This window comes from Ceratotherium simum, chromosome 5 (assembly GCF_057802395.1).
Source record: "Ceratotherium simum simum isolate JZ-2026a chromosome 5, ASM5780239v1, whole genome shotgun sequence".
Lineage (NCBI taxonomy): Eukaryota > Metazoa > Chordata > Mammalia > Perissodactyla > Rhinocerotidae > Ceratotherium > Ceratotherium simum.
In genome coordinates this window covers 18,668,355-18,694,574 of record NC_141904.1, presented here as the reverse complement: position 1 = coordinate 18,694,574, position 26,220 = coordinate 18,668,355, and the positions used below count along the sequence as shown (strand labels likewise).

At 38.7% G+C, this 26,220-nt stretch overlaps 1 protein-coding gene across 1 annotated transcript; it reads left to right on the top strand.

The window, feature by feature from the left end:
- Window positions 1–1,261: 1,261 nt before the first annotated feature.
- On the top strand, window positions 1,262–25,838 carry SRPRB (SRP receptor subunit beta). Its single transcript, XM_087430557.1, has 7 exons — window positions 1,262–1,439; window positions 2,057–2,151; window positions 3,009–3,086; window positions 6,340–6,422; window positions 15,805–15,941; window positions 17,129–17,183; window positions 24,518–25,838. Exons 1-7 carry the CDS (start codon window positions 1,286–1,288, stop codon window positions 24,729–24,731), a joined length of 816 nt encoding a protein of 271 aa, XP_087286683.1. The 5' UTR covers window positions 1,262–1,285; the 3' UTR covers window positions 24,732–25,838.
- The last annotated feature ends 382 nt before the right edge of the window (window positions 25,839–26,220 follow it).

The window sequence follows — 26,220 nt, the reverse complement described above, 5'->3', positions numbered from 1 at the left end:
CCTTCTCCTTAACTCAGCATATCCAATTAATCACCACATCCTATATATTTTCCCTCTAAACATCTCTCAAATCTGTGCCCTCCTTTCCACACCTCCCTCCGTCCCTGGTTCAGACCCTGTGCGTCTTTTGCCAAAACACTGCAACAGTCCCCAGCTGGTCTCCCTGCCTCCAGTCTTTTCTCTCTCAAATCATAGTTCTCCATTCATCTGCCAATCACCTAGGTTATCTCAACTGAAACTTCTTATTGCATTCTGGATAAAGTTTAGCTTCCTCAGCATAGCACACAGTCCCTTCAAGTCTGCTTCCTGCCCACCTGTCCCCTTTCCTGCTTCATCTCCTGCCACTTCTGCCAAAATGACTCCTGCTTAACGACAGCAACTGCAAACTGGCAGCCCCCAGGCTGGCCACTTCTGGCCCAATGAGGTGTTTTATTCGGGCCACAAGTTTTTGAATGTTTTCCACAACTTGCTGAAATTTGAAAAGTGAAAAATTTCCCATAAAACCTGTATTTCGGGCTTCTCTTGAAAAACTGTCACAACTGGCCACCTTGGTCCTACACACCTGCCCCGCAAAGATGTGGCTGCCCGCTTTGGGCAGGAATGATAGCTGCAGTTTTCAACAGTCCCCACCCCTCCCATTGATTTTCCTCGTTGCTTCCCTTCCTGTAGATACTCAGCGGCAGCCCTGGATTTACAGTGTAGGGACCCTGCATTGCTCATTTTCTTCTGCACGGAGCACCCTTTCTCCTTTTACGCCTGCGGAGGCTAACTCACCCTTCGTGGCTCAGTGTCTGTCACTTTCCTCCAGGAGCCTTTCTCTGAACTCGTGCTGGACTAAGCGTCCCTTTCTCTAGTCCCGTATCGCACTGTACATCCTGGGTCACATCCCATGCCACATTATATTCGGAGGAAATGTTTCGGTAATACTTGAGTTCCTCACAAGACTCACCTCACGAAGGGAGCGACTGGAAATCCTCAGTGGAGATTTCTTGAGCCATTTATTTATTCATCATTCCCTCAACAACCATGAATAGGGCGGCAACATTTAGCTCATATCTTAAAGGATGAGTGTGTCACTCGCGAAACACCCGTGACTTCGCGCTCGTTCGGTAGACGTACAATGTCCCAGAGAACTACAACTCCCATCAGGACCTTCAGGATCCCGGCCCCCGAAGGAGGAAACGCAGCTTAGGAACTACCTCTCCCGTGATGCTTCGCTTCGGACGCCTGCGCACAGCCCAGGGCCACGTTGCTTTTGCGGCGCCGGAGACCACGCGCCTCAGCCATGGCTTCCGTGGACTCCCGGCGGGTGGGCAATGGAGGCGGTGTTGGGGGTACTTTCCAGCCCTACCTAGACTCCTTGCGGCAGGAGCTGCAGCAGAGGGACCCGACGCTACTTTCAGTCGTGGTGGCGCTTCTTGCGGTGCTGCTGACGCTGGGTAATGATGCGGCCGGTGGTTATGGCGGGTGCCGGGCAGGCGAGGTTCCGGGCTTGGACTGGGCTGGTGCAGATCGCGGACGCGGGGCGAAGGCACCTGGGGGGCGTCTGGAGAGCGAAATTCACCCCTTATACCTCCCTGCCCTCCTGCCTGAAGCAGCGGGACCAGCGCTGCGTTAAACGGGGTGCCCCGCGACTCCCGGAGTGACGTCCTGGCCCTTGGGGCACGAATTAGTCTTCCTTCATCGGCCCTTTTTATCCCCACTTCCATTGCTCTTACTACCAAGACTCGCAGGGTGTATACTCCAAGTTTGAGCGTCTTGTGTTTGCGAGCTGAGCTCTGGGGATCCAAAGTTAATAAGACAACATTGCACTTGAAGAGTCCGCAGTCGGGGTAGAGGGTGCAGACATATAAAAGTTGACAGTTGATGGTGGCTGGCACTTGGTGGGGTCCCCAATAACAGCAATAAAGGTTTAAAGATGGTAATAACAATAAAAGTAAGTTCCAGGTGAATGAGGTGTTCTGTTGTAGACTTCCGTTAATGTCCCCACCCCAACCATACACGCATACTGTTGATAGTCAAGGCATAATTTTGGTTGTTTTTCTCTATTCCACAGTGTTCTGTAAGTTCATCCGGAGCAGAAGGAGCAGTCAAAGAGCTGTTCTTCTTGTTGGCCTTTGTGACTCTGGGAAAACATTGCTCTTTGTCAGAGTAAATGCTTTGATTTACACCTCTCTTAAACTTGATAGGAAATTTTAGGGCATCCTGTTATTCCTGTGTGGTAATGGTTTATTTTGGAAAAGAGGATGATGCTGACAAATTCGAGAGTTAATTCTTGACCTATGTGGGAGGACAAAAAGACTCTTGAAAAACTCATAAATTGGAATATCTTGACCATTTCTATTTTCTTGCACTTGCCAGATACTGAGGTTTAGCCCTTATCCTATTTAAAGTTTTTATGTAATTACTTTCATGCCATGGCTAAGGCTGCCAGAACAGCCAAAGAAATAGAAGACAGTGATCTGTATACCATGTATAATTTGTTGTGTAACAAACTCTTCTGAGAGCTTGTCAAAGGCATTTTTAAAAGGGTGATTCTTCTTTGACATATTGGTCTACTTAGGTTTCTTTTCGCTAATATTTATTTTTAATCTATTTAGTATTTTTAACTGTTTGTTTTTTGCTGCAGAGAGTAGCAGAGATTTTCTCCTTATTCTTTTTGAGAGTATAAAGTATTTCCCCTCCACTAAAGAAATATAATCTCTAATCATTTTTAATAATTAAAAATGTTTATGGAAAATTGGTAAATTTGGCAACTAACCGTTTGAACTATTATTTGAAAATAATAGTCGTTCCCCCCTCCCTCATTGGGGAGAGGGGAATGAAGTTTGCAATTAATTAGATTTTTCTATAAGTAAAGGAGAAAAAAAATCAACATGGTCCTTTTCAGCTATTGCAAGTAACATTCATTTATTTGACCTGACACCTAGGAGAGTTAGAACAGAATTACTCTTTAGGTTTGCTATTTATATGTTTACCCTGATCTCCCCTGTATCGTTTTTTTACAGTTGTTAACAGGCCTTTACAGAGATACTCAGACTTCCATCACTGACAGCTCTGCTGTGTACAAAGTCAACAATACCAGGGTAAGGTGTTCCTAGAATGTTGGGAGTCTGACAATTATACTTTACTGTGGTGTGTCAGGAAAGGACACTTATAGGATGAATTAGTGTGAGGGTGTAGGTGCCATTCATAGCTTATTTTTAGTGGATAAATATAGTCCACGTGACAAATTCTGCTCTTGACCATCCAAGCAGGGGATTTAATCCTGCCCTCCCCTACTTTGTTGTACCTCATGCACACTGTTATATCACATTTCATTAGTTTGTTTCCATGTCTTTTTTCCAACTTTACCATGAGTTCTCAAGGGTGAGCATTAAGCCTTTTTCTTTTCATTTATGTTTTGAGTAGGTAATACGTGTATATAGGACAGAAATTCAAAAGATTAAAAAGGAGATTTGGTGAAAAGTAATTTTGCCTTTCCTGTCCCTACTACTGTCTTCTCCTTAGAGGTGGTAACTGTTACCATTTTCTTGTGTATCCTTTCAAGTGGTTTATGCTTATACAAACATCTGTATATCCTTTAATTTTTTTTATTTTTTAACACTCTGTTCTGCTTCCCTCCCCCCTTTTTTAAGTATTTTTTGTGTGTGTGTGAGAGGAAGATTGGCTCTGAGCTAACATCTGTTGCCAATCCTCTTTTTTGCTGAGGAAGATTGGCTCTGAGCTAACATCTATGCCCATCTGCCTGTATTTTATATATGGCATGCCGCCACACATGGCTTGATGAGTGGTGCATCAGTCCACGCCTGGGATTCGAACCTGCAAACCCCGGGCTGCCGAAGTGGAGCGCACGAACTTGACCACTATGCCACTGGGCCGGTCCCCCTCCCTTTTTTTTTAAGTTTAACCATATGACTGATACAGCCTGGGTTTGTTTTTTGTTTTTTCTCTCTCATTTGTCCACATAGTGCTACCTGGTTGATTTATGAGTTACATAATATTCCATTATGTGGCTGTCCCATGCAACTAAGTCCTTATTTAATGAAAACCCTAGTAACAGACATTTAGTTTTGTTGTTACAATCTTTTGCTTTTACAAACAATGTTGCAATGGATAACTTAAAGAGTGTACATGAGTCTATTTCAAAAATATCAATAAGGAGTCATGAGAAGGACTTTTTTGTATGTATGAAGCTCCAGAATGTAGACAATGACTGCCAAGCTGATTATAATGCTTAATAAGTATTTGGTGAGTGAGTGGAGGGAAGGCTGGGTGGCTGGTTGGAGGGGTGGATGAATAGATGGATGAATTAGAATGGTGATCTTAGAGAACTTTTCCCCTTCTCCTTGGATTTTGCCTCCCACCCCCTGCCTTTTCTGATGCCTCCAGAACTAAACATGGTAAGCAAAGATAAAGAGATGTGCTTTTAAATATCTTAGAGATTTTTTGCTTTTTTCAATAATGGCGCTCTTTGTGGCCCAGTCCTTTTTAAACTCCCAAGATTTTGAAATTTCAGGTTTGGGAGATCTTTAATTCTTGGGGCTCTTGTACCAGACTTTTTAAGTGGGGTATTCCAGGGTATGCTTTAGACCTGTACTTTCCAGTAGAGTAGCCACTGGCCATGTGTGACTATTGAGCACCTGAAATGTGGCTAGTCCAAATTGAGGGATGCTATAGCTGTAAAATACACACCAGATCTTGAAGTCTTGGAAAGAAAAAAAGAATGTAAAATATCATTAATAATTTCTTGATTTTTTTATTATATGTTAAAAGGATATTTTAGATATATTGGATTAAATATATATTATTAAAGTTAGTTTTACCTATTTCTTTTTATTTTTTTAATATGGCTATCGGAAAACTGAACATTACATATGAGACTTGCATATTTCTATTGAATATGTAGAACAATCCTCCCTTCTTTTTTCACTCTTCTCAACGCCCCTTATGTTTGAGATCTAGTCTCTTTCTCAAGATAGTAATGTTATCGAGCCAGCCCTGAGGGCCTAGCAGTTAAAGTTCAGTGTGCTCCACTTTGGCGGCCTGGGTTCGGTTCCTGGGTGCAGAACCACACCACTCGTCTGTCAGTAGCCATGTTGTGGTGGCAGCTCACATAGAAGAACTAGAAGGACTTACAACTAGAGTATACAATTATGTACTGGGGCTTTGGGGAGGCAAAAAAAAGAGTGGAAGATTGGCAACAGATGTTAGCTCAGGGCGAGTCTTTCCCAGCAAAAAAAATAAAAAATAAAAAAGGAGGGGAAAAAAGATAGTAATGTATCTTCTGAATTGTTTATAGCGTGTGGTGCAGTGCTGATTATGAAATGTGGTAGTGGGTCCCAGTCTGAGGTCCCTGGACTCTTACCAGTATTTAAAAAAAAAAACGGCGAATACACATGATAAATTTACCCATAGGAGACTGCACAGACTAAGTGACAGGTCATAATGAATCCAGCTGTAGTTGTCAGATCTGTGCGTGATGCTGACTCCCTCCTGCTGAACAGTGTTTACGGCTGGCTGTGGATAAGGTAGAACATCTGAGGAATGATCCGTGGGTCTGATACATGTACCAGGGCTACATCCAAGAGTCTTACGGTTGAGCATAGCCACATCTACATTGAATCTGAGCTCAAGGATGAAAGCATGGAATGAACGGCACTTAGGTGGGTGCTTAATGAGTTTGCTCATTAGGGGCACAACCCCTCCGTGTTTCAATGATTGTCATCTGGATCAGGAATTGACACAATATTGACAGTTGGAACAAATAAATGGTGTGTCTAGCAGACAAATATTTAAAAATTAAATTACAGTGGAAATGTAAAAGAATGTTTGATTGGGGATCCCTATATTAGTAACATGCTGTATGATAAAGTGTAGGTTCTTGTATAGTTTGTGAATATTTGTTACTGTTTTTTTATTACTGTTTTATTTATTACTGTCTTTTCACATGTTTTTGCTTTTATTCATCCTGGTGTATTTCCTCAGCCTCAGATGGGCCATACTTCCCTGACTCCCTCAGACAGGGTCAGACTTCTCATGTACCTTCAGAACATTGATAAAAGTTGTAATTTTCATTTATGTGTAATTTTACATTGTGTTGACCTTTCTGATTATGTTATAAGCCCTGTTAGAGCAAGGACCTTGTCTGTTTTGCTCACTGTTATATCCCCAGAGCCTCAGGGATATGATTTATAAATGGAAGATGCTCTGTGAACATTTATTTTACTCATTAATTAATTGGGCACTATTCTGGTACCTGAAATCTGATATGAAAAGTTGATGTGAACACGAATCAGGATTGAAAGGTTAATGTAATGTTATTGCTGCCATCCTTAGGGCACTAGCCTGACCTTGATTGACCTGCCTGGCCATGAGAGCTTGAGACTGCAGTTCTTGGAGCGGTTTAAGGCTTCAGCCAGGTAAGTAGGAAGTGAAGTGCGCTTGTGTGAAATCTGTATATCGCGGCCACCCATATGCTTTGCTCTGGTGGTATTCAGGAGGCAGCCTGGTGTCCTGGATTACAAAGAGCATGAACCCTGTGGTCAGCCGTTTCTGTGTTGCAAGCCCACCTTCACTAGGATTTTATGAGTACTGTTTGAAAGTGTTTCTCATAGTGTTCAGAAAGTGTCAACCCTTATTACTATTGTTAGTAAATTTTTCATTTACTCCAAGGACAAATGTAATAATGTGTAGAACTATTAAAATCTGAAAAAAAGAATTTTAAAGCTAGGTAGAATTCTAGAAGTTATTAAAATCCAACATTATATATTTCTATTCTTAAATTATCTAAAATTGATGCCTCCAAAGTACAGAACAATATTTTCATATTTCTTTTAATATTGTTCTAGTGTTAACTGATTCTTATTTCCTAAAATTCTTGTGCTGCAGTTTAAGATACTTTATTCTCATTTAGTCTCTTACACTGATAAGAACTTAAGAGGAAAACTAATATACCACATTTCATTGATTTTAAGGCAATGTTAATATCTATGAAGTTGGAATGCTACTTATGGATGATGGTGTCATAGTTTAATTGGCAATATTTTCTCTTTCTGAGTTGTACCTGAATAATAATGTGTCTTTTAATTGATGGAATCTTAGGTTTGATGGAATGAGGTGGTTGTTTCTTTCCTTATTTTTGAAGATCTCTTGGCTTGTATTTGTTGTTGCTTCCTTGCCCACAAGATGGTGGTGGTGAGCAATCTGTCACGGATGAGACTGTTGTGTGATTTTTTTAAAAAAAGAAAGACTTTATTTTTTAGAATAGTTTTAGGTTCACAGCAAAATTGAACAGAAGGTACAGAGATTTCTCATATATCCCCCGCTCCCACATATGCATAGCCTCCCATATCATCGACATCCGCCACCAACAGTGTGGTTCATTTGTTACACTTGATGAACCTACACTGACAGATCATAATTACTCAGAGTCCGTATTTTACATTAGGATTCATTCTTGGTGTAGTACATTCTACATATTTAAATAAATGTATAATGACATGTATTCACTGTTGTAGCATACAGAGTAGTTCACTGCCAATTCATCCCCTCTTTCCCTTCACCCCTGGCAACCACTCCTCTTTTTACTATCTCCATAGTTTGGCTTTTCCAGAATGTCATATAGTTGGAATCATACTGTATGTAGCCTTTTCAGATTGGGCTTTTTTCACTTATTAATACACATTAAAGTTTCTTCCATGTCCTTTCATTGCTTGATAGCTCATTTCTTTTTAGTGCTGAATAATATTCCATTGTCTGGATTTACCACAGTTTATTTTTCCATTCACCTACTGAAGGACATCTTGGTTGCTTCCAAGTTTTGGCAGTTCTGAATAAAGCTGCTGTAAACATCCGTGTGCAAGTTGTTTTTGTGTGGACATAAGATTTTGGGTAAATATCAAGGAGTGCAGTTGCAGAATCATATGGTAAGAGTATGTTTAGTTTTGCGAGAAATCTCTTCCAAAGTGGCCATATTATTTTGCATTCCCACCAGCAATGAATGAGAGTACCTGTTGTTCTGCATCCTCACCAGCATTTAGTGTTGTCAGTGTTCTGATGGTTTTGGCCATTCTAATAGGTATGTAGTGGTATCTAATTGTTGTTTTAATTTGCACTGCAAATTAATGACATTTGATGTGGAGTATCTTTTCATATGCTTATTCGCTATCAATGTATCTTGTTTGGTGAGGTGTCTATAGAGATCTTTGTCCCATTTTTTAATTGGGTTGTTTTCTTATTGTTGAGTTTTAAGAGTTCTTTATATATTTTGGATGACAGTTCTTTATCAGATATATCTTTTGCAAATATTTTCTCCCAGTCTGTGGCTTGTTTCCTCATTCTCTTGACAGTGTCTATGGTAAGGCAGAAATTTTTAACTTTAATCACGTCCAGTAAATCGATTCTTTCCATGAATTGTGTCTTTGGTATTGTATCTAAAAAGTCATTGCCACACCCAAAATCATCTAGATTTTCTCCTTTGTTATCTCCTAGGAGTTGTGTAGTTTTGTGGTTTACGTTTAGGTATGTGATCCATTTTGAGTGAATTTTTGTGAAAGGTGTAAGGTCTGTATCTAGATTCATTTTTTTGCATGTGGACATCTAGCTCTTTGAGCACCATTTGTTGAAAAAACTGTCTTTGCTCCATTGTATTACCTTTGCTCCTTTGTCAAAGATTACTTGACTGTATTTATGGGGGTCTCTTTCTGCACTCTATTCTGTTCTATTGATCTGTTCTTTCACCAATACCATGCTGTCTTGATTACTGTAGCTTCATAATAAATTGAGTAGTGTCAGTGTTCCGACTTAGTTCTTTTTCAGTATCGTGTTGGCTATTCTGGGTCTTTTGCCTCTTCATATAAACTGTAGAATCAGTTTGTCATTATCCACAACATAAGTTGCTGAGATTTTGATTGGCATTGCATTGAATCTAAAGATTAAGTTGAGAAGAACTGACAGTGATACTATTTAGTCTTCCTATCCATGAACGTAGACTATCTCTCCATTTATCTAAATCTACTTTGATTTTGATCAGAGTTTTGTAGTTTTCCTCATGTAGATCTTGTACATATGTTATTAGATTTATTCCAAAGTTTCATTTTTTTGGATGCTAATGTAAATTGTGTTGTGTTTTTAATATCAAATTCCATTTGTTCATTCCTGATATTTGGGAAAGCAGTTGACTTTGTATATATTAACCTTGTATCCTGCAACCAGGCTATAATTGCTTATTAGTTTCTGAGTTCTTTTATTGATTCCTTTAGCTTTTCTGTGTAGCTGATCATTTCATGTGTGAACAAAGACATTTTTATTTCTTCCTTCCTAATCTGTATACCTTTTACTTCCTGTTCTTGACTTAATGCCTTAGCTAGGAATTCCAGTACCACGTTGCAAAAGCAGTGGTGAGACAGAACGTCCTTGCTTTGTTCCTGGACTTAGTGGGAAAGCTTTGAGTTTCTGTTAGGCAGGATGTTAGCTATATGTTTTTTGTAGATAGTCTTTATCAAGTTGAGGAAGTTCCCCTCTATTCCTAGTGTACTGAGAGTTTTTATCATGAATGGGTGTTGGATTTTGTCAAATGCTTTTTTGTATCTATTGATATATTGTGATTTTTTCTTTTTTAGTTTATTGATGCAACTGATTACATTAATTGATATTCTAATGTTGAGCCAGCTTTGCATATCTGGGAAAACTCCCACTTGGTCGTCGTGATATTGTGATTTATAATAGAAATATATATTTGGTTTTCATCCTCCTTTCTGGCACAGAGCTCCTAAAACCCTTGGAATTTCCTATGATGAGAGCAATAAAAGTGTGTTTTGTTATGTTAATAAGGTGACTTTTGTAAAACACTTAAGAATGGGGGCCACTTGCCAGGAGAACCAACCGTGTGATTAGAGGGTTGGAAGTTTTCTGTCCTATCCCCCTGACCTCCAGGGAGGGGAGAGGGGCTGGAGGTTGAACCGATTGCCAGTGGCCAATGATGTAATCAATCATGCCTATGAAATTACACCTCTGTAAAAACCCAAAGACGGGGTTCAGAGAGCTTCCAGGTCGGGGAACCAGAATGCTTCCACATGTACAGTGGTACAGGGCCCAAACTCCATGGGGACAGAAGCTCCTTTGTTCAGAGCCTTGCCATATGTATCTCTTTATCTGGCTGTTGATTCTTATCCTTTAATATCCTTTGTAATAAACTGGTAATTTAGTGAGTAAATGGGTTTCCTGAGTTCTGTGAGCTGCTCTAGCAAATTAATTGAATCCAAAGAGGGGGTCTTGGGAACATCTGATTTATAGTGGGTCAGTCAGAAGTACAGGTAACAGCCTGGACTTGCAACTGGCATCTGAAGTCCACTCTAGCAAAAGGGAGTCGTGGGAATGTCTAGTCTGTAGCTTCTTGGTCAGAAGCACAGGTAGCAACCTGGGCTTGCAGTTGGCATCTGAAGTAGAGGGCAGTCTTGTAGGACTGAGCCCTTAACCTGTGGAATCTGATGCTATCTCCAGGTAAATAGTGTTAAAATTGAGTTGAATTGTAGGACACCCAGCTAGTGTCAAGAGCATTGCTTGGTGGTGGGGAAAACCCCCACTCCCCACATTGGAATTGGGTCCAGAACTCATTAGTTGTGGTGTATAATTCTTTTTATACATTGTTGGATTTGACTTGCCAATATTTTATTGAGAATTTTTGCATCTCTGTTGGTGAGAGATACTCATCTATAGTTTTCTTGTAATGTTTTTGTCTGGTTTTGGTATTAGAGTAATGCTGGCCTCATAGAATGAGTTAGGAAATATTCTCTCTGCTTCTGTTTTCTGAAAGCGATTGTAGAGAATTGGTATATTTTCTTCCTTAAATTTTTTTTTTCCCCTCCCCAAAGCCCCAGTACTTAGTTGTATATTCTGGTTGTAAGTCCTTCTGGTTCTTCTGTGTGAGCTGCTGCCACAGCATGGCTACTGACAGACGAGTGGTGTGGTTCTATGCCCAGGAACCAAACCTGGGCCGCTGAAGCAGAGAGTCCCGAACTTTAACACTGTCATCAGGGCTGGCTCAAAGGGTTTTTTTTCTTTTAATTGAATATATTTGACGTACAACATTATGTAAACTTCCTTAAGTGTTTGATAGAATTCACCAGTGAACCCATCTGTGCCTGCTGCATTCTGTTTTGAAAGGATTTTAATTATTGATTCAGTTTCTTTAATGGAGATTGTCTATTTCTTGTGTGAGTTTTGGCAGATTGTGTCTTACAAGGAATTGGACCATTTCACCTAGGTTATCAAATTTGTGGACATAGAGTTGTTCATAGTATCCCTTGATTATCCTTTTAATGTCTGTGGGAGCTGTAGTGATTTCCCTTTCTTTTCTGATTTTAGTAATTTGTGTCTTCTCTCTTTTTCTTAGTTAGCCTGGCTAGAAGTTGATCAATTTTATTGATCTTTTCAAAGAACCAGCTTTTGGTTTTGTTGATATTCTCCATTGATTTCTATTTTTCAATTTCATTGATTTCTGTTCTAACTTTTATTTCTTTTCTTGTGCTTACTTTAGATATAATTTGCCCTAATTTTTCTGGCTTCCTAAGGTGGAAGCTTAGATTATTGATTTTAGGTCTTTCTTCTTTTCTAATATATACATTAAGAGCTATAAATTTCACAGGGTCTAGAATTCTAGGTTGTTGGGATTTTTCTCTCAAGACTTTAAATATTTCACTTCACTCTCTTGCTTGCATGGTTTCTGAGGAGAAGTTGGATGTAATTCTTATATTGCTCCTCTATAAGTAAAGTATTTTTTTCCCTCTGGCTTCTTTTGGTATTTTTTCTTTGTCTTTGATTTTCTGTAGTTTGAAAATTTGCTTAGGTGTAGTTCTTTTGGCATTAATCCTGCTTCCTGTTCTCTGAGCTTCCTGTGGTTTCTGTGGGTCTGTGTTTTGGTGTCTGACATTAATTTGGGGAAATTCTCAGTCATTGTTTCAAATATTTCTTGTGTTCCTTTCTCTCTTTCTTCTCCTTCTGGAATTCCCAGTACATATGTTACACCTTTTGTGGTTGTCCCACAGTTCTTAGATATTCTGTTCTGTTTTTTTCAGTCTTTGTTCTTTCTCTTTGCTTTTTATGGAAGTTTGTATTGAGATATCCTAAAGCACAGAGATTCTTTCCTCAGTTGAGTCCAGTCTACTAATAATCCCATCAAAGGCGTTCTTCATTTCTATTATGGTGTTTTTGGTCTGTGGTGTTTCTTTTTGGTTCTTTCTTAGAATTTCCATTGCCTCTCTGTTCTTGCATGCTGTCTCCTTTATCCATGAGAGCCCTTAGTAGTGTAATCATAGTTTTAAATTCCTGGTCCGATAATTCCAACATCTCTGCCATATCTGAGTCTGTTCTGTTGCTTGCCCCTTCTCCTCAAACCGTTTTTGCTTTTTAGTATGTCTTCTAATTTTTTTCTTGATAGATAGCCAAACATAATATACTGGGTAAAAGGAACTGCTGTAAGAGGCTTTTAGTAATGTGGCGGTGAAGTGTGAGGGGAGGGGAGGCGGCCTATATAGTGAGCCTGTATCTCTGGCCTGGGGACTCACACATCCTTCTCAATTGATTCCCACCTGCCTGCTTAGGTGGGATAGGATGGCTAGAGTGGGCTGGAGTTGGGTATTTTTCTTCTCCCACTTGGGGTTCTAGAGCTGGCTGGAACTGGATATTTCCCTTCCCCCAGGTCAGTTAGGCTCTGATAAAACCCCAGCAAATTTGGCTCTGGTCTACCATCTGAGGATAAACTTTGTTAGGAACTGAAAGCTCTGGCATATTTCACAATGGTTCCTTTTCCCTTCCCCCTGCCAGAGCACAAGGAGATTTTTTCCCACTATATAAATAAGAACCTGGTCAAGGACCTGGAGGTAAAATTTACAAAAGTGTGGCGCCCCCCGTGACGGGATCCTCTGGAGTTTTTATATCTCAGACTTGTCTACACTGAGCCTCCAGCAGCAGCTCATCAGTTGAAAGATGCACATCTTCAGGTCTCCCTGTGTCTGTTGTTCTCTCCAATTTGGGGAGCAGTGATTTGCCCTGTAACCTCACTTCTCTGTTGAATCTAGCGCTGTTGATTTTTCGGGTTGGTCAGCTTTTTACTTGTTAGAATGGAGTGGTGACTTACAGCTGCTTTCACGTTGGACTGGCAACTGGAAGTTGTGTGATTTTTATTCCTCAGACAGTTGATACAAGTCCATTACTGGTAAATTTTGCTGTAATTGGGTTTTAATTTCTAATTAAAAATTTTTTTTTCTTTTTGTTTATGATTATAAATTTTTTATAATTTGTAGTATAATTACTTTTTGAGCCAAGTATTTTAGGTAACTAAAACATTCAAAATATGAAGATACAAATGAATTCAAATAAGTCATAATCATGATACATGTGATTCAAAAGACATTTACTATATTGATCTGTGACTTCACTTTTTTAAATCCTACCTTCTGAGTTAATCAAGTTTCCTTAATCTCATTTTTCCTCCTCCTGGTTTGAAAGTATACTATTTCTACTGTTTTCGCTGTTACCCCTCTAACCTGTTTTTTTTTTTTTTTTTAACATTGATTACTTAATAAAAGTTTAATTTAAAATCAATATCATTTTTCTTTTCCTGGATCTTAAAACACTTTAACTTTGATCTTCCTCACATCTTCCTTTCCTTTTATTTTTCTTTCCTCCTTTTTAACCCCCAACAATTAGTATTTTTTTCTCCTCCATTCAGTGAGTACCTAGAATTACCAGGATGTTTACAGATTTCTTTGCTCTCCATTGCTTCTTGCCTCTTACTCTTTCCTTTTAGATTCAGTTTCTCTGAGTAAATCTTTTAGATGTGCTTCCAGAAATGGTGAACAAGAGATACAATTTCTCATCTTCTGTTCATTTGAAACTGTTTCTCATTGGCTTTCATTTTTGAATAACTAGTTTAGCTGAGTGTAAAATCCTGGGTGGTGGTGATTTCCATCATCACTTTGAAGTCTTTACTCCTACTTCAGACATCTGTTGTTGTAGATGAGAATGCCAGGGGTCAATCTAATTGTTGTTTCATTGTATAGAATTTGTCTTTTTTACCCTCTGTTCAGGGGTAGATTTTATTCTGTTCAGGGGTGATTTAGCTTTATCATGCTTGGAATTCAGTTGTGCTATTTCAGTTGAAAGATTCACATCTTCCGTTCTGGAAAATTCTAAACGTTATCTTTTCAGGTAGTTCTGTTAGCAAATTCTCAGTTCCCACCTCCTGGAACTCTTATTGATATCACTGAACCCTATCATTTCTGCTCTTCTTGTCCCTCCTCTATCACATCTTCCAAGTCTTTTTACCTGGCATATGGTGTGATATTCTCATATTTGTTTTGTAGTTTACCATATCCTTTTCAGCTGTATTCTCTGCTTAACTTTTCCATTGAGTTATTATTAATTTTGTTTATTATTTCAGAAAACCTGTCTTTTCAAATCAGTCTATTTATTTTTATACTCTCTTATTCTTTTATTATGGTTTCTAGTATTCTCTTAAATAATTTTAAGTATTTTACTGATTGCTTTATTATTTTTAGTTTTGGGGCGCTGGTTAATCTGTCTTCGTGGTTATTCTCCCTCGTAATGGTTTGTTCTCTGTCTTTTGTAGTTTTTGATCCAGAACCCCTGTTCAAGGGGTTTGGATTTTGTTGTTGATGTTTTTGTGGTTGCTAATTTTCATTGCCTTAGGGTATGAAAGCCTCTTTCCAAAAGGGGTTCATATTTCCTTCTGTTGGGGGCCCTTGGGGTTGGTTCATTGAATCTGGCCCAATTTTTATATAAATCTTCCTGCTTGGGAGTCTTACATCGTGAGAGAGTGTAAATTCATACCCCATATCTGTGTGCAGCACAGGAGGCCTGGTGTTTCAACTCCTCTTGGATTATTTTCCCACACCACCCTCCGTTAGACTGCTCTCTTTGCGCAGGGTTTTCAGTTCTAGCTCCCCAGTTGCGTGTTGGCTGTTGGCATGTCTCCATCTCCACCTGGGCGTTCAAAGCCTAGTTAGGGCCTAAGGCCTGTTATCTGCTGTTTTCCTGGGCTGCTTTGCGTTAGCTTTGATACCTCTTTATTTCTGGCACATGAGGATTCTCACTGTTGCTGCCTTAGGTTGGGCCCTACCTGGTCACTCAGCTTCTAATTTTTTTTTTTTTGATTACCCGCTTAGATTTATCTGTCTTCCATTTAGGCCCCAGTATTCTTTGTAAGACAGAAAAGCATAAGCTACATAGGTCAGTGCATCACACCCATTCACTCCCTGACCTGGTTTCCCCCAGTTTCCCCACCTCCCTGTGTGCCAGCTTACCTCGAGTTCTCTAGGGCATGTTGTTCCATTCCTTTGTGCCCTGCAGGTACTACTTTCCAGACAGTATGTGCCCCAATTTTTTGTCTGGCTAAAATTCAGGTCAAGAATTATATGCTCCTTTAAGTCTTCTTGACTGTTCTCATGTAAGTGATCTTCCTTTTTGTTCCTGTTACAGCCGTAGCATAATTCTGTCCTAACATTTTATCACACAGTTGTGTATGATGATTTCCTGGTCTTTGAGGGCAGACGTTATTCCCTATTGTCTTTTTACATACATTCATTGATACCTAGTAGCACTCAGTAGTCCTTTGTTAGTGAGTATTTGTGTTGTGTGATTACATGTGCACACATCTGCGTGTGGGTCTATTGCATGTTATTCGTTAGGATTGAATTGGACAAAATTAAGGATATAGTTTTTCAATATAACGCTGCACTGCTGCATGCTCACATGCCGGTTTTTCTCTTTTTTCCCCTTCAGGGCTGTTGTGTTTGTTGTGGATAGTGCAGCCTTCCAGCGAGAGGTGAAAGATGTGGCCGAGTTTCTCTATCAAGTCCTCATTGACAGTATGGGTCTGAAGAACACGCCGTCATTCTTAATCGCCTGCAATAAGCAAGGTGCCAACATGTTTTCTGGCAATAATAATTGAGATTTTTTTCTGGGATTGCTACTAAGAATTAATACAGTTATCTACAATTGTTATTATTGAGGATGAGAGACAATTGCTAATGAACTATAAGTTGAAGTATTTTAAATCTTAAAATTTATTTATACTCCTGCATTTTCATTAGTCTTTTTACCAGGCTGTTCTGAGGAATGACAAAGGAGTGACTATTGTCAGATTTTTCTTTGATACAGTGTTTTGTTTTGTTTAAATTATAAATCACTTTAACAAGTTCATTTCATCAGATTGACAATATGTCGTATCAATTACACAGTTGTTGGAGAGACATGTAGACTCTCTCCTTTCTGACACGTTTACCATCCAACACATTTCATCAAGGGAGTTTGCAAAAGTTATTTTTCTTTAACCATTAAAAACATTAAGTTGTGTTCTGATAACCATTAAAAACTTGTTAGTCACACCCTCTAAAACTAGGCTTTAGTTTCATAACCTCTAAAATAAGATAGTTAGATTAGTTGATCTCTACAGGCCTCTTTCAGATCTAAAATTCTGATTCTATGAAAAGGCCAGCACATTTATCAGAAGTGATCAAGTATTAACCCTAACACTATCTAGTCAGGAATGCGGTGTTAGGGTCATTATCTGACCTTCTCTTTGTTCCTTCTCTTCAGTATAAGGAGAGGAGTAATACTAATTTGGCTTCTACTGTGTGCCAAACCAGCACTAGTTTCTTAACCATGTACACTTGATGCTTTAATCTATCATCAGCTGGAAATGGGCTTAGTTTACTTTTATATGACAGGTAGGGTGTTAGCTGTTGGAGGGAAGGCTCTTGTTAGAATCACAAAGCTGTAGGTTTTCTTTTTGTTATACTAGCTCAACTTCTATATATATTGATAAAAAGGTCTGTAAGGTGTGGAAAACTTTCGTGAAAGAGCTAGTCAATTTTAGGGTCACCAGCTTAGTATATTTGTAAGTATTATCTTAGGAAAACCCATACATGCAAATATAAAGCTTACTTTGATAATGAAACTACTAGTGATAAAAAGCTTTTTTTTTTAAAAAAAAAAAGGGAAAAGAAACTTACTGGTTTAAATAGGAATTTTCCATATGTGCAAGAAGTCTTGGGAAAAGACCCTTTCTGGTTTGAACTACAACATTGTCTTTATTTCTTTACAGACATTACAATGGCAAAATCAGCAAAGTTAATTCAGCAGCAGCTTGAGAAAGAGCTGTAAGTACGAATCAAGTCCCTTTGGTTAATTGTATATCTTAGCACTTAGGAAATGTGAATATGCTGCTTAAGGTCTTTGTTTGGTTCTTTATGGTTATCACAATTAGCTTGAAGATTAGCGTGAAATACACTTGTTAAATAATTGATGGAAGAATTAATGGAATTATAAAAAGCATTAATGGGATGTTTATAGATATTTTAAATTTTCATGGAACAAAGATCTCAGGTTTATTGAGACCATAAACTCAATCTATTTTGCCACTGTTTCTAGCTCATTTATAGTAGATATCAAAGATTTTAGAAACTAAAAAATTTGAAAGTCATGGAAATTTTTGTTGACAGAATAAGAAAGGAACACTTTAGGAGAATATAAAAATCTGTGATACTAGTTTGTAGCTTATTTTATTCTTTTCAAGCTACTTGGCAGTATTATGTAGCTTGATTTTAGTGTTTAAAAATTTGTACATTGAGCTGTAAGCTTTTGACTTTTAAGGAATCTAGCATGTCTTTGTGTTCTACCAGTTTGTAAGAGTTAGCTAACAGCTTACTTACACAAGAGATACCATCAACACTATAACAAAGCAACTTGTTTTCTTATTGCTGTTGTGTATGCACTTTTTTTGTTTTGGTGAGGAAAATTGGCTCTGAGCTAACATCTGTTGCCAATCCTCCTCTTTTTGCTGAGGAAGATTAGCCCTGAGCTAACATCTGTGCCCGTCTTCCTCTATTTTGTATATGGGATGCCGCCACAGCATGGCTTGATGAGCGGTGTGTAGATCTGCACCCAAGATTCAAACCTGCGAACCCCGGCCCGCCGAAGCAGAGCATGCGAACTTAACTGCTATGCCACTGAGCCGGCCCCTGGACTTTTTTTTAATTAAAGAAAAGGATCTGATGAGGAAAAATTGTATAAATTCAAGTTTCAGCACATTTTTTCCTACCATGATTTACTTACTCCATTATTCCTATGGTGCATGTAGCGTAGGCCAAGCCCTGCACTCAGGATGTGGCCATAGGAAGGATTGTGAGGTAGTTCCTATTCTCAGGAGCTTGAGTCGAGTAGAGTATGGTTTGCTTCAGGAGTTGGGAAACTCCTGCTCAGGGCCTGCAAGCAAAGAGCAGTTTTACATTTTTATAGGGCAGGTAAAAAAAAGAAGAAAAGTAGAAAAATATGTGACAGAGACTAAATGTCACCTACAAGCCCAAAATATTTAATTTATGGCTCTTTACAGAAAAATTTTACCAGCCCTCATCTGTCATTTTCTGTGGTTTCTTTTTATTCTTTTAATTGAGAATGATATTTAATTCCATATGCTTTAAACTTTTTAATACGTAAATAGAAAAGGAAAGGTAGCCATTCAATCAGATTTATCAGACTTCATGCCTTCAAATTGAGTATCAAAAGAAATTTTTAACTCTTTTATTGAGGTATAATTGATATGTAAAAAGCTATACATATTTAATGTGTACAATTTGATGCATTTGGGGTACGTATACACCTGTGAAACCACCACCACCATCACGGCCATAAAAATACACATTGCTTCCCAAAGTTTCCTTCTGCCCCTTTTATTATTTTGTGTGTGTGTCTGTTTCATGAGAACACTTAACATAAGATCTACCCTATTAGCAAATTTTAAGTATACAATGCAGTATTGTTAGCTATAGATACTATGTGGTATAGTAGATCTCTGTTACTTATTTATTTGCATGACTGAAACTGTATACCCTTTGACCATCATTCCCCCATTTCCCCCTCTCTCCCACCCTTGGTAACTACCATTTTACTCTTTGCTTCTATGTGTTTGTTTTAGATTCCACATATAAGTATGATCATACAGTATTTGTCTTACTGTGTCTGTTATTTCACTTGGTGTTCTCTAGGTCCATCCATGTTGTTGCAAATGGTGGAATTTCCTTCTTTTTCAGGGCTGAATAATATTCTTATATATATATACAGGGCCTGTAATTTTCTTTTCTTGTAATGTGCTTGTCTGGCTTTGGTATCAGGGTAATGCTGGCCTTGTAAAATGAGTTGAAGTGTTACCTCCTCTTTAAGTGTTAGGAAGAGTTTGAGAAGAATTGGTGTCAGTTCTTTAAATGTTTGGTAGATTTCACCAGTGAAACCATCTTGTCCTGGGCTTTTCTTTGTTAGGAGTTTTTTGGTTACTGATTCAATGTCCTTACTCATTCTTGGTCTGTTCAGATTTTCTGTTTCTTCATGATTCAGTCTTGGAATGTCATGTGTTTCGAGGAGTTTATCCATTTCTTCTAGGTTATCCAATTTGTTCATAGTAGTTTCTTATGATCCTCTTTGTATTTCTTTGGTATCAGTTATAATGTCTCCTTGTTCATTTCTGATTTTATTTATTTTAGTCTTCTCTCTTTTTCTTTGTTATTCTAGCTAAAGTTTTGTCAATTTTATCTTTCAGAAACCAACTCTTAGTTTCAATGATATTTTCTATTGTTTTTCCAGGCTGTATTTTATTTATTTCCATTCTCATGTTTATTTTTTCCTTCCTTCTGCTAACTTTGGGCTGAGTTTGTTCGTTTTCTGTTTCCTTGAGATGTCGAGTTAGGTTGTTTATATGAGATCTTTCTTTTTTCTCAGTGTAGATGTTTATTGCTGTAAACTTCCCTCTTAGAACTGCCTTTGCTGCATTCTATAAGTTTTGGTATGTTGGGTTTCCATTTTCATTTGCGTCAAGATATGTTTTATTTGCCTTTTGATTCTTCCTTGACCTATTAGTTAATCTCCACATATTTGTGAATTTTCTAATTTTCCTTCTTTTATTGATTTCTAATTTCATACCATTGTGGTCGGAAAAGATACTTGATGTGATTTCAGTCTTCTTAAATTTGTTAAGACTTGTTTTGTGGCCTAACATATGCTCTGTCCTGGAGAATGTACTGTGTACACCTGAAAAGAATGTATTCTACAATTGTTGGGTGGAATGTTTTGTATATGTCTTTTAGGTATGTTTGGTCATTAGTATTGTTCAAATATGCTGTTTCCCTATTGATTTTCTGTCTGGATGATCTATCTGTTGTTGAAAGTGGGGTATTGAAGTCCCCTGCTATTATTGTATTGCTGTCTATTTCTCCCTTTAGGTCTGTTAATATTTGCTTTATATATTTAGGTGCTTTGGTGTTAGATGCATATATATTTACAATTATTATATCCTCTTGATGAATTGATCTCTTTATTATTATATAATGACTTTGTCTCTTGTGACAATTTTTGAATTAAAGTCTATTTTATTGATATAAGTATGGCCAGCCCTGCTCTCTTTTGGTTATTGTTTGCATGGACTATCTCTTTCTATCCCTTCATTTTCAACCTATATGTGTCCTTAAATCTAAAGTGCATCTCTTGGAGACAGCATATAGTTAGATCTTTTTTTTAATCTATTCGTCCACTCTGTGTTTTTTTGAGATTTTAAACCCCTTGCATTTAAAGTAACTATTGATAGGTAAGGACTTCCTGTGCTATTTTCTTGATTGTTTTCTGACTGTTTTGTAGTTCCTTTGTTCGTCTCTTCTTTTGTAATTTGATGATTTTTTTGTGGTGTTTTGATTTCTTGCTCTTTATTTTGTGTATCTGTTACAGGTTTTTTCTTTGTGATTACAATGAGGCTTATATAAAACATCTTATAGTACTGACAGTCTGTTTTAAGCTGATAACAACTTAACTTCAGCTGCATACAAAAACTTCTACACTTTAATAACTTCTCCTTCCCTAACTTCAACTGCATACAAAAACTTCTACACTTTAACTTCTCCTTCCCCTACATTTTATGTTGTTGATGTCTCAATTTGTATCTTTTTATATTGTGCATCCATTAGTTTATATTATATATCCATTGTAGTCATAGTTATTTTTAATACTTTTTAGTTTTTATGGTAGAGTTAAAAGTGATTTACATATCAGCATTACAGTATTAGAGTTTTCTGAATTTGAGTATATTCTTACTGTTACATGGAGTGTAAAGTGTTATACTTTCATATGTTTTCATGTTGTTAGTGTCCTTTCATTTTACCTTGAAGAACTCCCTTTAGCATTTTTTGTAAGGCAGGTCTAGTGGTGATGAAGTCCCTCAGCTTTTATTTGTCTGGGAAAGTTTTTCTCTCTCCTTCATGTCTGAAGGACAGCTTTGCTGGGTATAGTATTCTTGGTTGGCAATTTTTTTCTTTCAGCACTTTGACTATGTCATCCCATTATCCCACTCTCTACTGGCCTGCAAAGTTTCTGCTGAGAAATCTGCTTTTAGTCTTATGGGGTTTCCCTTGTTTGTGACAATTGGCTTTTCTTTGCTGCTTTCAAAATTCTCTTTGACTTTTGTCAATTTGATGATAATGTGTCTTGGTGAGGCTCTTTATATTTAATCTGTTTGGAGTTCTTTGGGCTTAGTAGATCTTGATGTTCATATCCCTCCCCAGATTTGGAGTTTTTCTGTTATTATTTCTTTAAATAAGCTTTCTGCTTCTTTGTCTTTCTCTGCTCCTTCTGGGACTCCCATAATGCGTATATTGGATCCTTTAATGATGTCCCATAAGTTACATAGACTTTCTTTATTCTTTTTTCTTTTTGTTCCTCTCACTGGGTAATTCCAAATTACCTGTATTAAAGCTCTCTGATTCTTTCTTCTGCTTGACTGGGTCTGCTGTTGAAGCTCTCTGAATTTTCACATCAGTCATTGTGTTCTTCAGCTCTAGAATTTCTGTTTGGTTCTTTTTTATGGTTTCTGACTATTTGTTGAACTTCTCATTTTGTTCATAGATTGCTTTCCTCATTTTGTCGAGTTAGCTATCTCTGTTCTTTTGTAGCTCACTGAACTTTAACGTGATTATTTTCACTTCTTTGTCAGGCAGTTTATAGATCTCCATTTCTTTCTTTCTTTTTTTTTTTTTGTGAGGATATAAGTCCTGTGCTAACATCTGCCAATCCTCCTCTTTCTTTGCTGAGGAGGACTGGCCCTGGGCTAACATCTGTGCCCATCTTCCTCCACTTTATATGGGACGCCGCCACAGCATGGCTTGCCAAGCAGTGTGTCGGTGTGTGCCCGGGATCCGAACCGGCGAACCCCAGGCTGCCGCAGCGGAGCACGTGCACTTAACTGCTTGCGCCACCGGGCCAGCCCCTAGGTCTCCATTTCTTTAGGGTTGGTTATTGGTGCTTTATTTTGTTCCTTTGGTGGTTATTCATGATCCTTGTGTCCTTGCGTTGGTGTCTGTGCATCTGAAAAAGTAAGAACCTCTTCTAATCTTACAGACTAGCTTTGTCAAAGAAAGCACTTCTCTAGTCAGTCCAGCCAGAGATTCTGTGCAGGCTTGCTGCTGGAGTCTTTGGACAGGCTGGCCTGGCTCCTGGGTCCGTGGGTGGGTGGGCCTACTGCCTGGGTCTGTGGAAGCTGGCCTGGCACCAGGGTCCACCAGGGTTCCTAGAGCCTGAATCTATCCTGTGTGGCCAGGTGCCTGGGTCTATGGGGGCAGGCCTGGTGCTGAGGTCCACTGGGGTGCACAGGGGCACTGGTTTCTGCAGCACAGTAGGTACTCACTTCACTCTCTTTCCTCCACTAGGAGTGTATCTCTCTCCATGCTGCATTGTGCAAGCTTATGGGAGAAGTAACGTGGGTAATTTGAAACTGTCCTTCCTGCCCTCTTCAGTGCATCTTTTCTTATTTCTGTGCTACACCCAGGTGCTGCAATCTCTGACCTGGATTTCTTAGCTCTTATGAAGGTGTTTTCATGCATGGATGGTTACTCAGATTGATCTTTCTGTGAGAGGACTTGTGCTGGAAACTCCTATTCTGCCACCTTGCTGATGTCACTCTGTCAGTGGTTTCTGTCCCTTCTGGAATTGCATGTTTATCATCTCTTCTCATACTCTTGATGCTCACTCTCTTGAGACTATGTATTGCTTGTTATTAGGCTAAGGAAATTGGAAAATTATATGATTTTGTTTTTCTAAAAATTCTGTTGCAATTGTTGGGAATTATCTTTGGTAAAAATGATCATATTATTATTTGTGTACTCATTTTTTTTTTAACAGTATAGTCCAGGTCTTCCCATGTTTAAAACACATGTTTTGCTTAGTCCATTTGCTTTTTTCTAGTCCTCCTTAGTCCTCTTTTTTCCTAGTCTTTAGAGTCCTAGAAAAACAATACAAAAGGAAATGCTGTATTATAAGGCTGTGAATTCAAATGTTAAAAGGTTGTAAAAGTTAATGTCAGTTAAATTAGGAGTCTAATTTTAGTTTAATCTCGTGTTTGTGCGAGTTAGGTCCTGTCAGCTTTGAAGCATTTCATAGTTTTCTGAATAACAAGTTTTACTATATTTACGTGGCCTTATGGCGAGAGCTGAATACATGTAATGTTTGGCTTTTTTTCCTTTTAAGTTTTTTTTTATTCTAAAATATCTTACATATAAAGGAATATATATGACACACATATTGAATTTAAAGAATACTAAAATGAATACCTGTGGACCCACCACCTTACTTACAAGGCCCTATGTGCTCCTCCCCAAAAGCTTTTCCCTTTTTCCTGCAAGAGGTAATTAACGTCTTGAATTTTGTATTAATTATTTGTTTTTTAAAATACTTTTTCCGTATATGTGTGCATGCCTTTCTAAACAAGGTATTGTTTAGTTTTTCCTGTGGATTATTCACTAATTTTCATGCAATCTTACAGCACCAAGAAATGCTTTACTTTGTAAGAAAGCAGACTGGCGGCATATGTTCCTCTGCTTCTTGTCAACAGAAAGGATGGGAGAAGTAGACAAATGAGCATTGCTTATGCACTTTTCATTAGGGCCAGCAGGTGGCAGTAAGGCAACTTAAATTGGGAAGGTTTTAGTGGTTAAGGAGGTTGGAGAGGAGTAACTGTGCCCAAATTGGATATGAGAATCTGGAGTTTGTGGATTTCTAGCTCTATACCCAAATAGACTTAAGATAAATAAGATAAATAAGAAACTTAAGTCTTTATAACACTTACAGTATGTATTGAAAAAATATATTTAAAAATGGCATCATGCAGGAGATCCTAGTGGAAGGGGGGCACTGGGCTGATAGAAGGTTGGTGTGACCTGGATCCATTACTGACCTGCTGTCATCTAGCCATGTAAGGCTAGACCCCTATCTCCTGTATGTCCAAGTCTGTAAATACAAAGGCTTTTATTCAACAATCTTAATAGCATAATTGACAAGTTTTATGATTAAGTATTTAAATGAGTGCTGAAATATTTAGGAAGTAATATGATTTCCTAAAGACCTTGAATTGCATTAAAAAATTAAACTTTTTTGCTTCCTGACTCATTTTCCTTTTGCCTCACAGCAACACTTTACGAGTCACTCGTTCTGCTGCCCCCAGCACACTGGACAGTTCCAGCGCTGCCCCTGCTCAGCTGGGAAAGAAAGGCAAAGAATTTGAATTCTCACAGTTGCCCCTCAAAGTGGAGTTCCTGGAGTGCAGTGCCAAGGGTGGGAGAGGGGACGCCGGCTCTGCTGATATCCAGGACTTGGAGAAGTGGCTGGCTAAAATCGCCTGAGGGGCTGGCCCAAGCACAAGATGGGGATGTGTATGTGTCTGACTGCCCGTTTTGGAAAAGGGTATGGTGGCCTGGAGTTGATAAAGAAGGGGTACAAAGTGTAATTAGAAACATTTCCGGGCCGGCCCTGTGGCTTGGTGGTTAAGTGCGCGTGCTGCAATGCTGGTGGCCCGGGTTCGGATCCCGGGTGCGCATCGAGGCACCACTTCTCCGTCCATCCTGAGGCCGAGTCCCACATACAGCAACTAGAAGGATGTGCAGCTATGACATACAACTATCTACTGGGGCTTTGGGGGGAAAAAATAAAATAAATAAAATCTTTAAAAAAAAAAAAAAAGAAACATTTCCTTGTTCTGGAAACAAATCATTGTTGAAACCAGCTTGAATTTTTTTTTTAAGTTCAGTTCTCCCTTATTGCTTTCTCACTAGTCACTTTTATTTGACTCGTGTGTCTTCCCTTTGTTAAAGTGTATATAACATCCCTTTAACTTATGCTTGATGTAGAGTCAAGGTCTTTGTGACGTAACAAGTAGACTCCACAGAGAGAAGATATTATCATGAGAATATGGTTATTTGAAAAGTTTTCTTATCCTCTGCTTCTGTGCTTTGGTCCCTTTTTGCCGAAAACAAACCTGCCTGTGTATGGAACCAGTTGATTTCCAGATGCCCCTGACGTTCATGGGCAGTATGTCATCTAGTCCTTTGTGAATTCTCAGATTTGTAGGTACAATTACAGTACGGTCTCCCAACATGTGAAGATAGGTAAGAAACAGCAGGGCTGTGTTGACACTGGGTCTGCTCTTCATTAGCTGAATGACTTGTCCCCACTCTAGCCTCATAGCACTTAGGTTTCAAAAACATGTTGTGAACCGTTGGAGTCATCTTCCAGATGAGAGAACTGTAAATGCTAAATCCCCAAATGTCCAGGGTCTAGTGTGTTCCAGTGGTTTCTCCTAACTGGAGAGTATATGGGTTTAGAAGCTGTTCTGTGTTTCTGGATGGCTGAGGGCTCCTGGGCTATCTTCGTGTGCTGTTTGGTGAGCTCCTATATTGTATTCTTAGCTAGAATGCTGTGGAACAAAAATAAAATGAAAAAAGTTCTCTGTAGATTTTTGAAGTGCATATTCACTGATGGTTAAAAAAAAAGTCTGCCTTTCCAAAGTGATGTTCTTTGCTGTCTTCTCAAACATATGGCTTTTATAAATTATTAATATATCTCTTGGTAAATAAAACAACCTGTCTGGCTCAGAGCTATTAAATAGAATGGTATAGTGAGTACAAATGGGAGCATGTTTTAGGATTCAGCCCTGACTCCAAGTTTCTAGGGCCTAAAGATCACACTGTACACAGGAACAAACTCTTCTATCCCTACTTCACACACTCAGGGACAAGCCCAACTAAAGCTTAAAGGAGACCACGGTGGCTGTGGATAAGTGAGAAGCTAACCCCAGAACAGTGTGGTAAGAGCGGTAAGAGGAGAGGTGCAGGG

Coding starts and splice junctions, on each gene's coding strand:
- SRPRB (XM_087430557.1), top strand. CDS start 1,286: ATGGCTTCCGTGGACTCCCGGCGGGTGGGCAATGGAGGCGGTGTTGGG. Junction 2,152..3,008: donor AAACATTGCTCTTTGTCAGA/GTAAATGCTTTG, acceptor GTTTTTTTACAG/TTGTTAACAGGCCTTTACAG. Junction 17,184..24,517: donor CAGCAGCTTGAGAAAGAGCT/GTAAGTACGAAT, acceptor TTTGCCTCACAG/CAACACTTTACGAGTCACTC.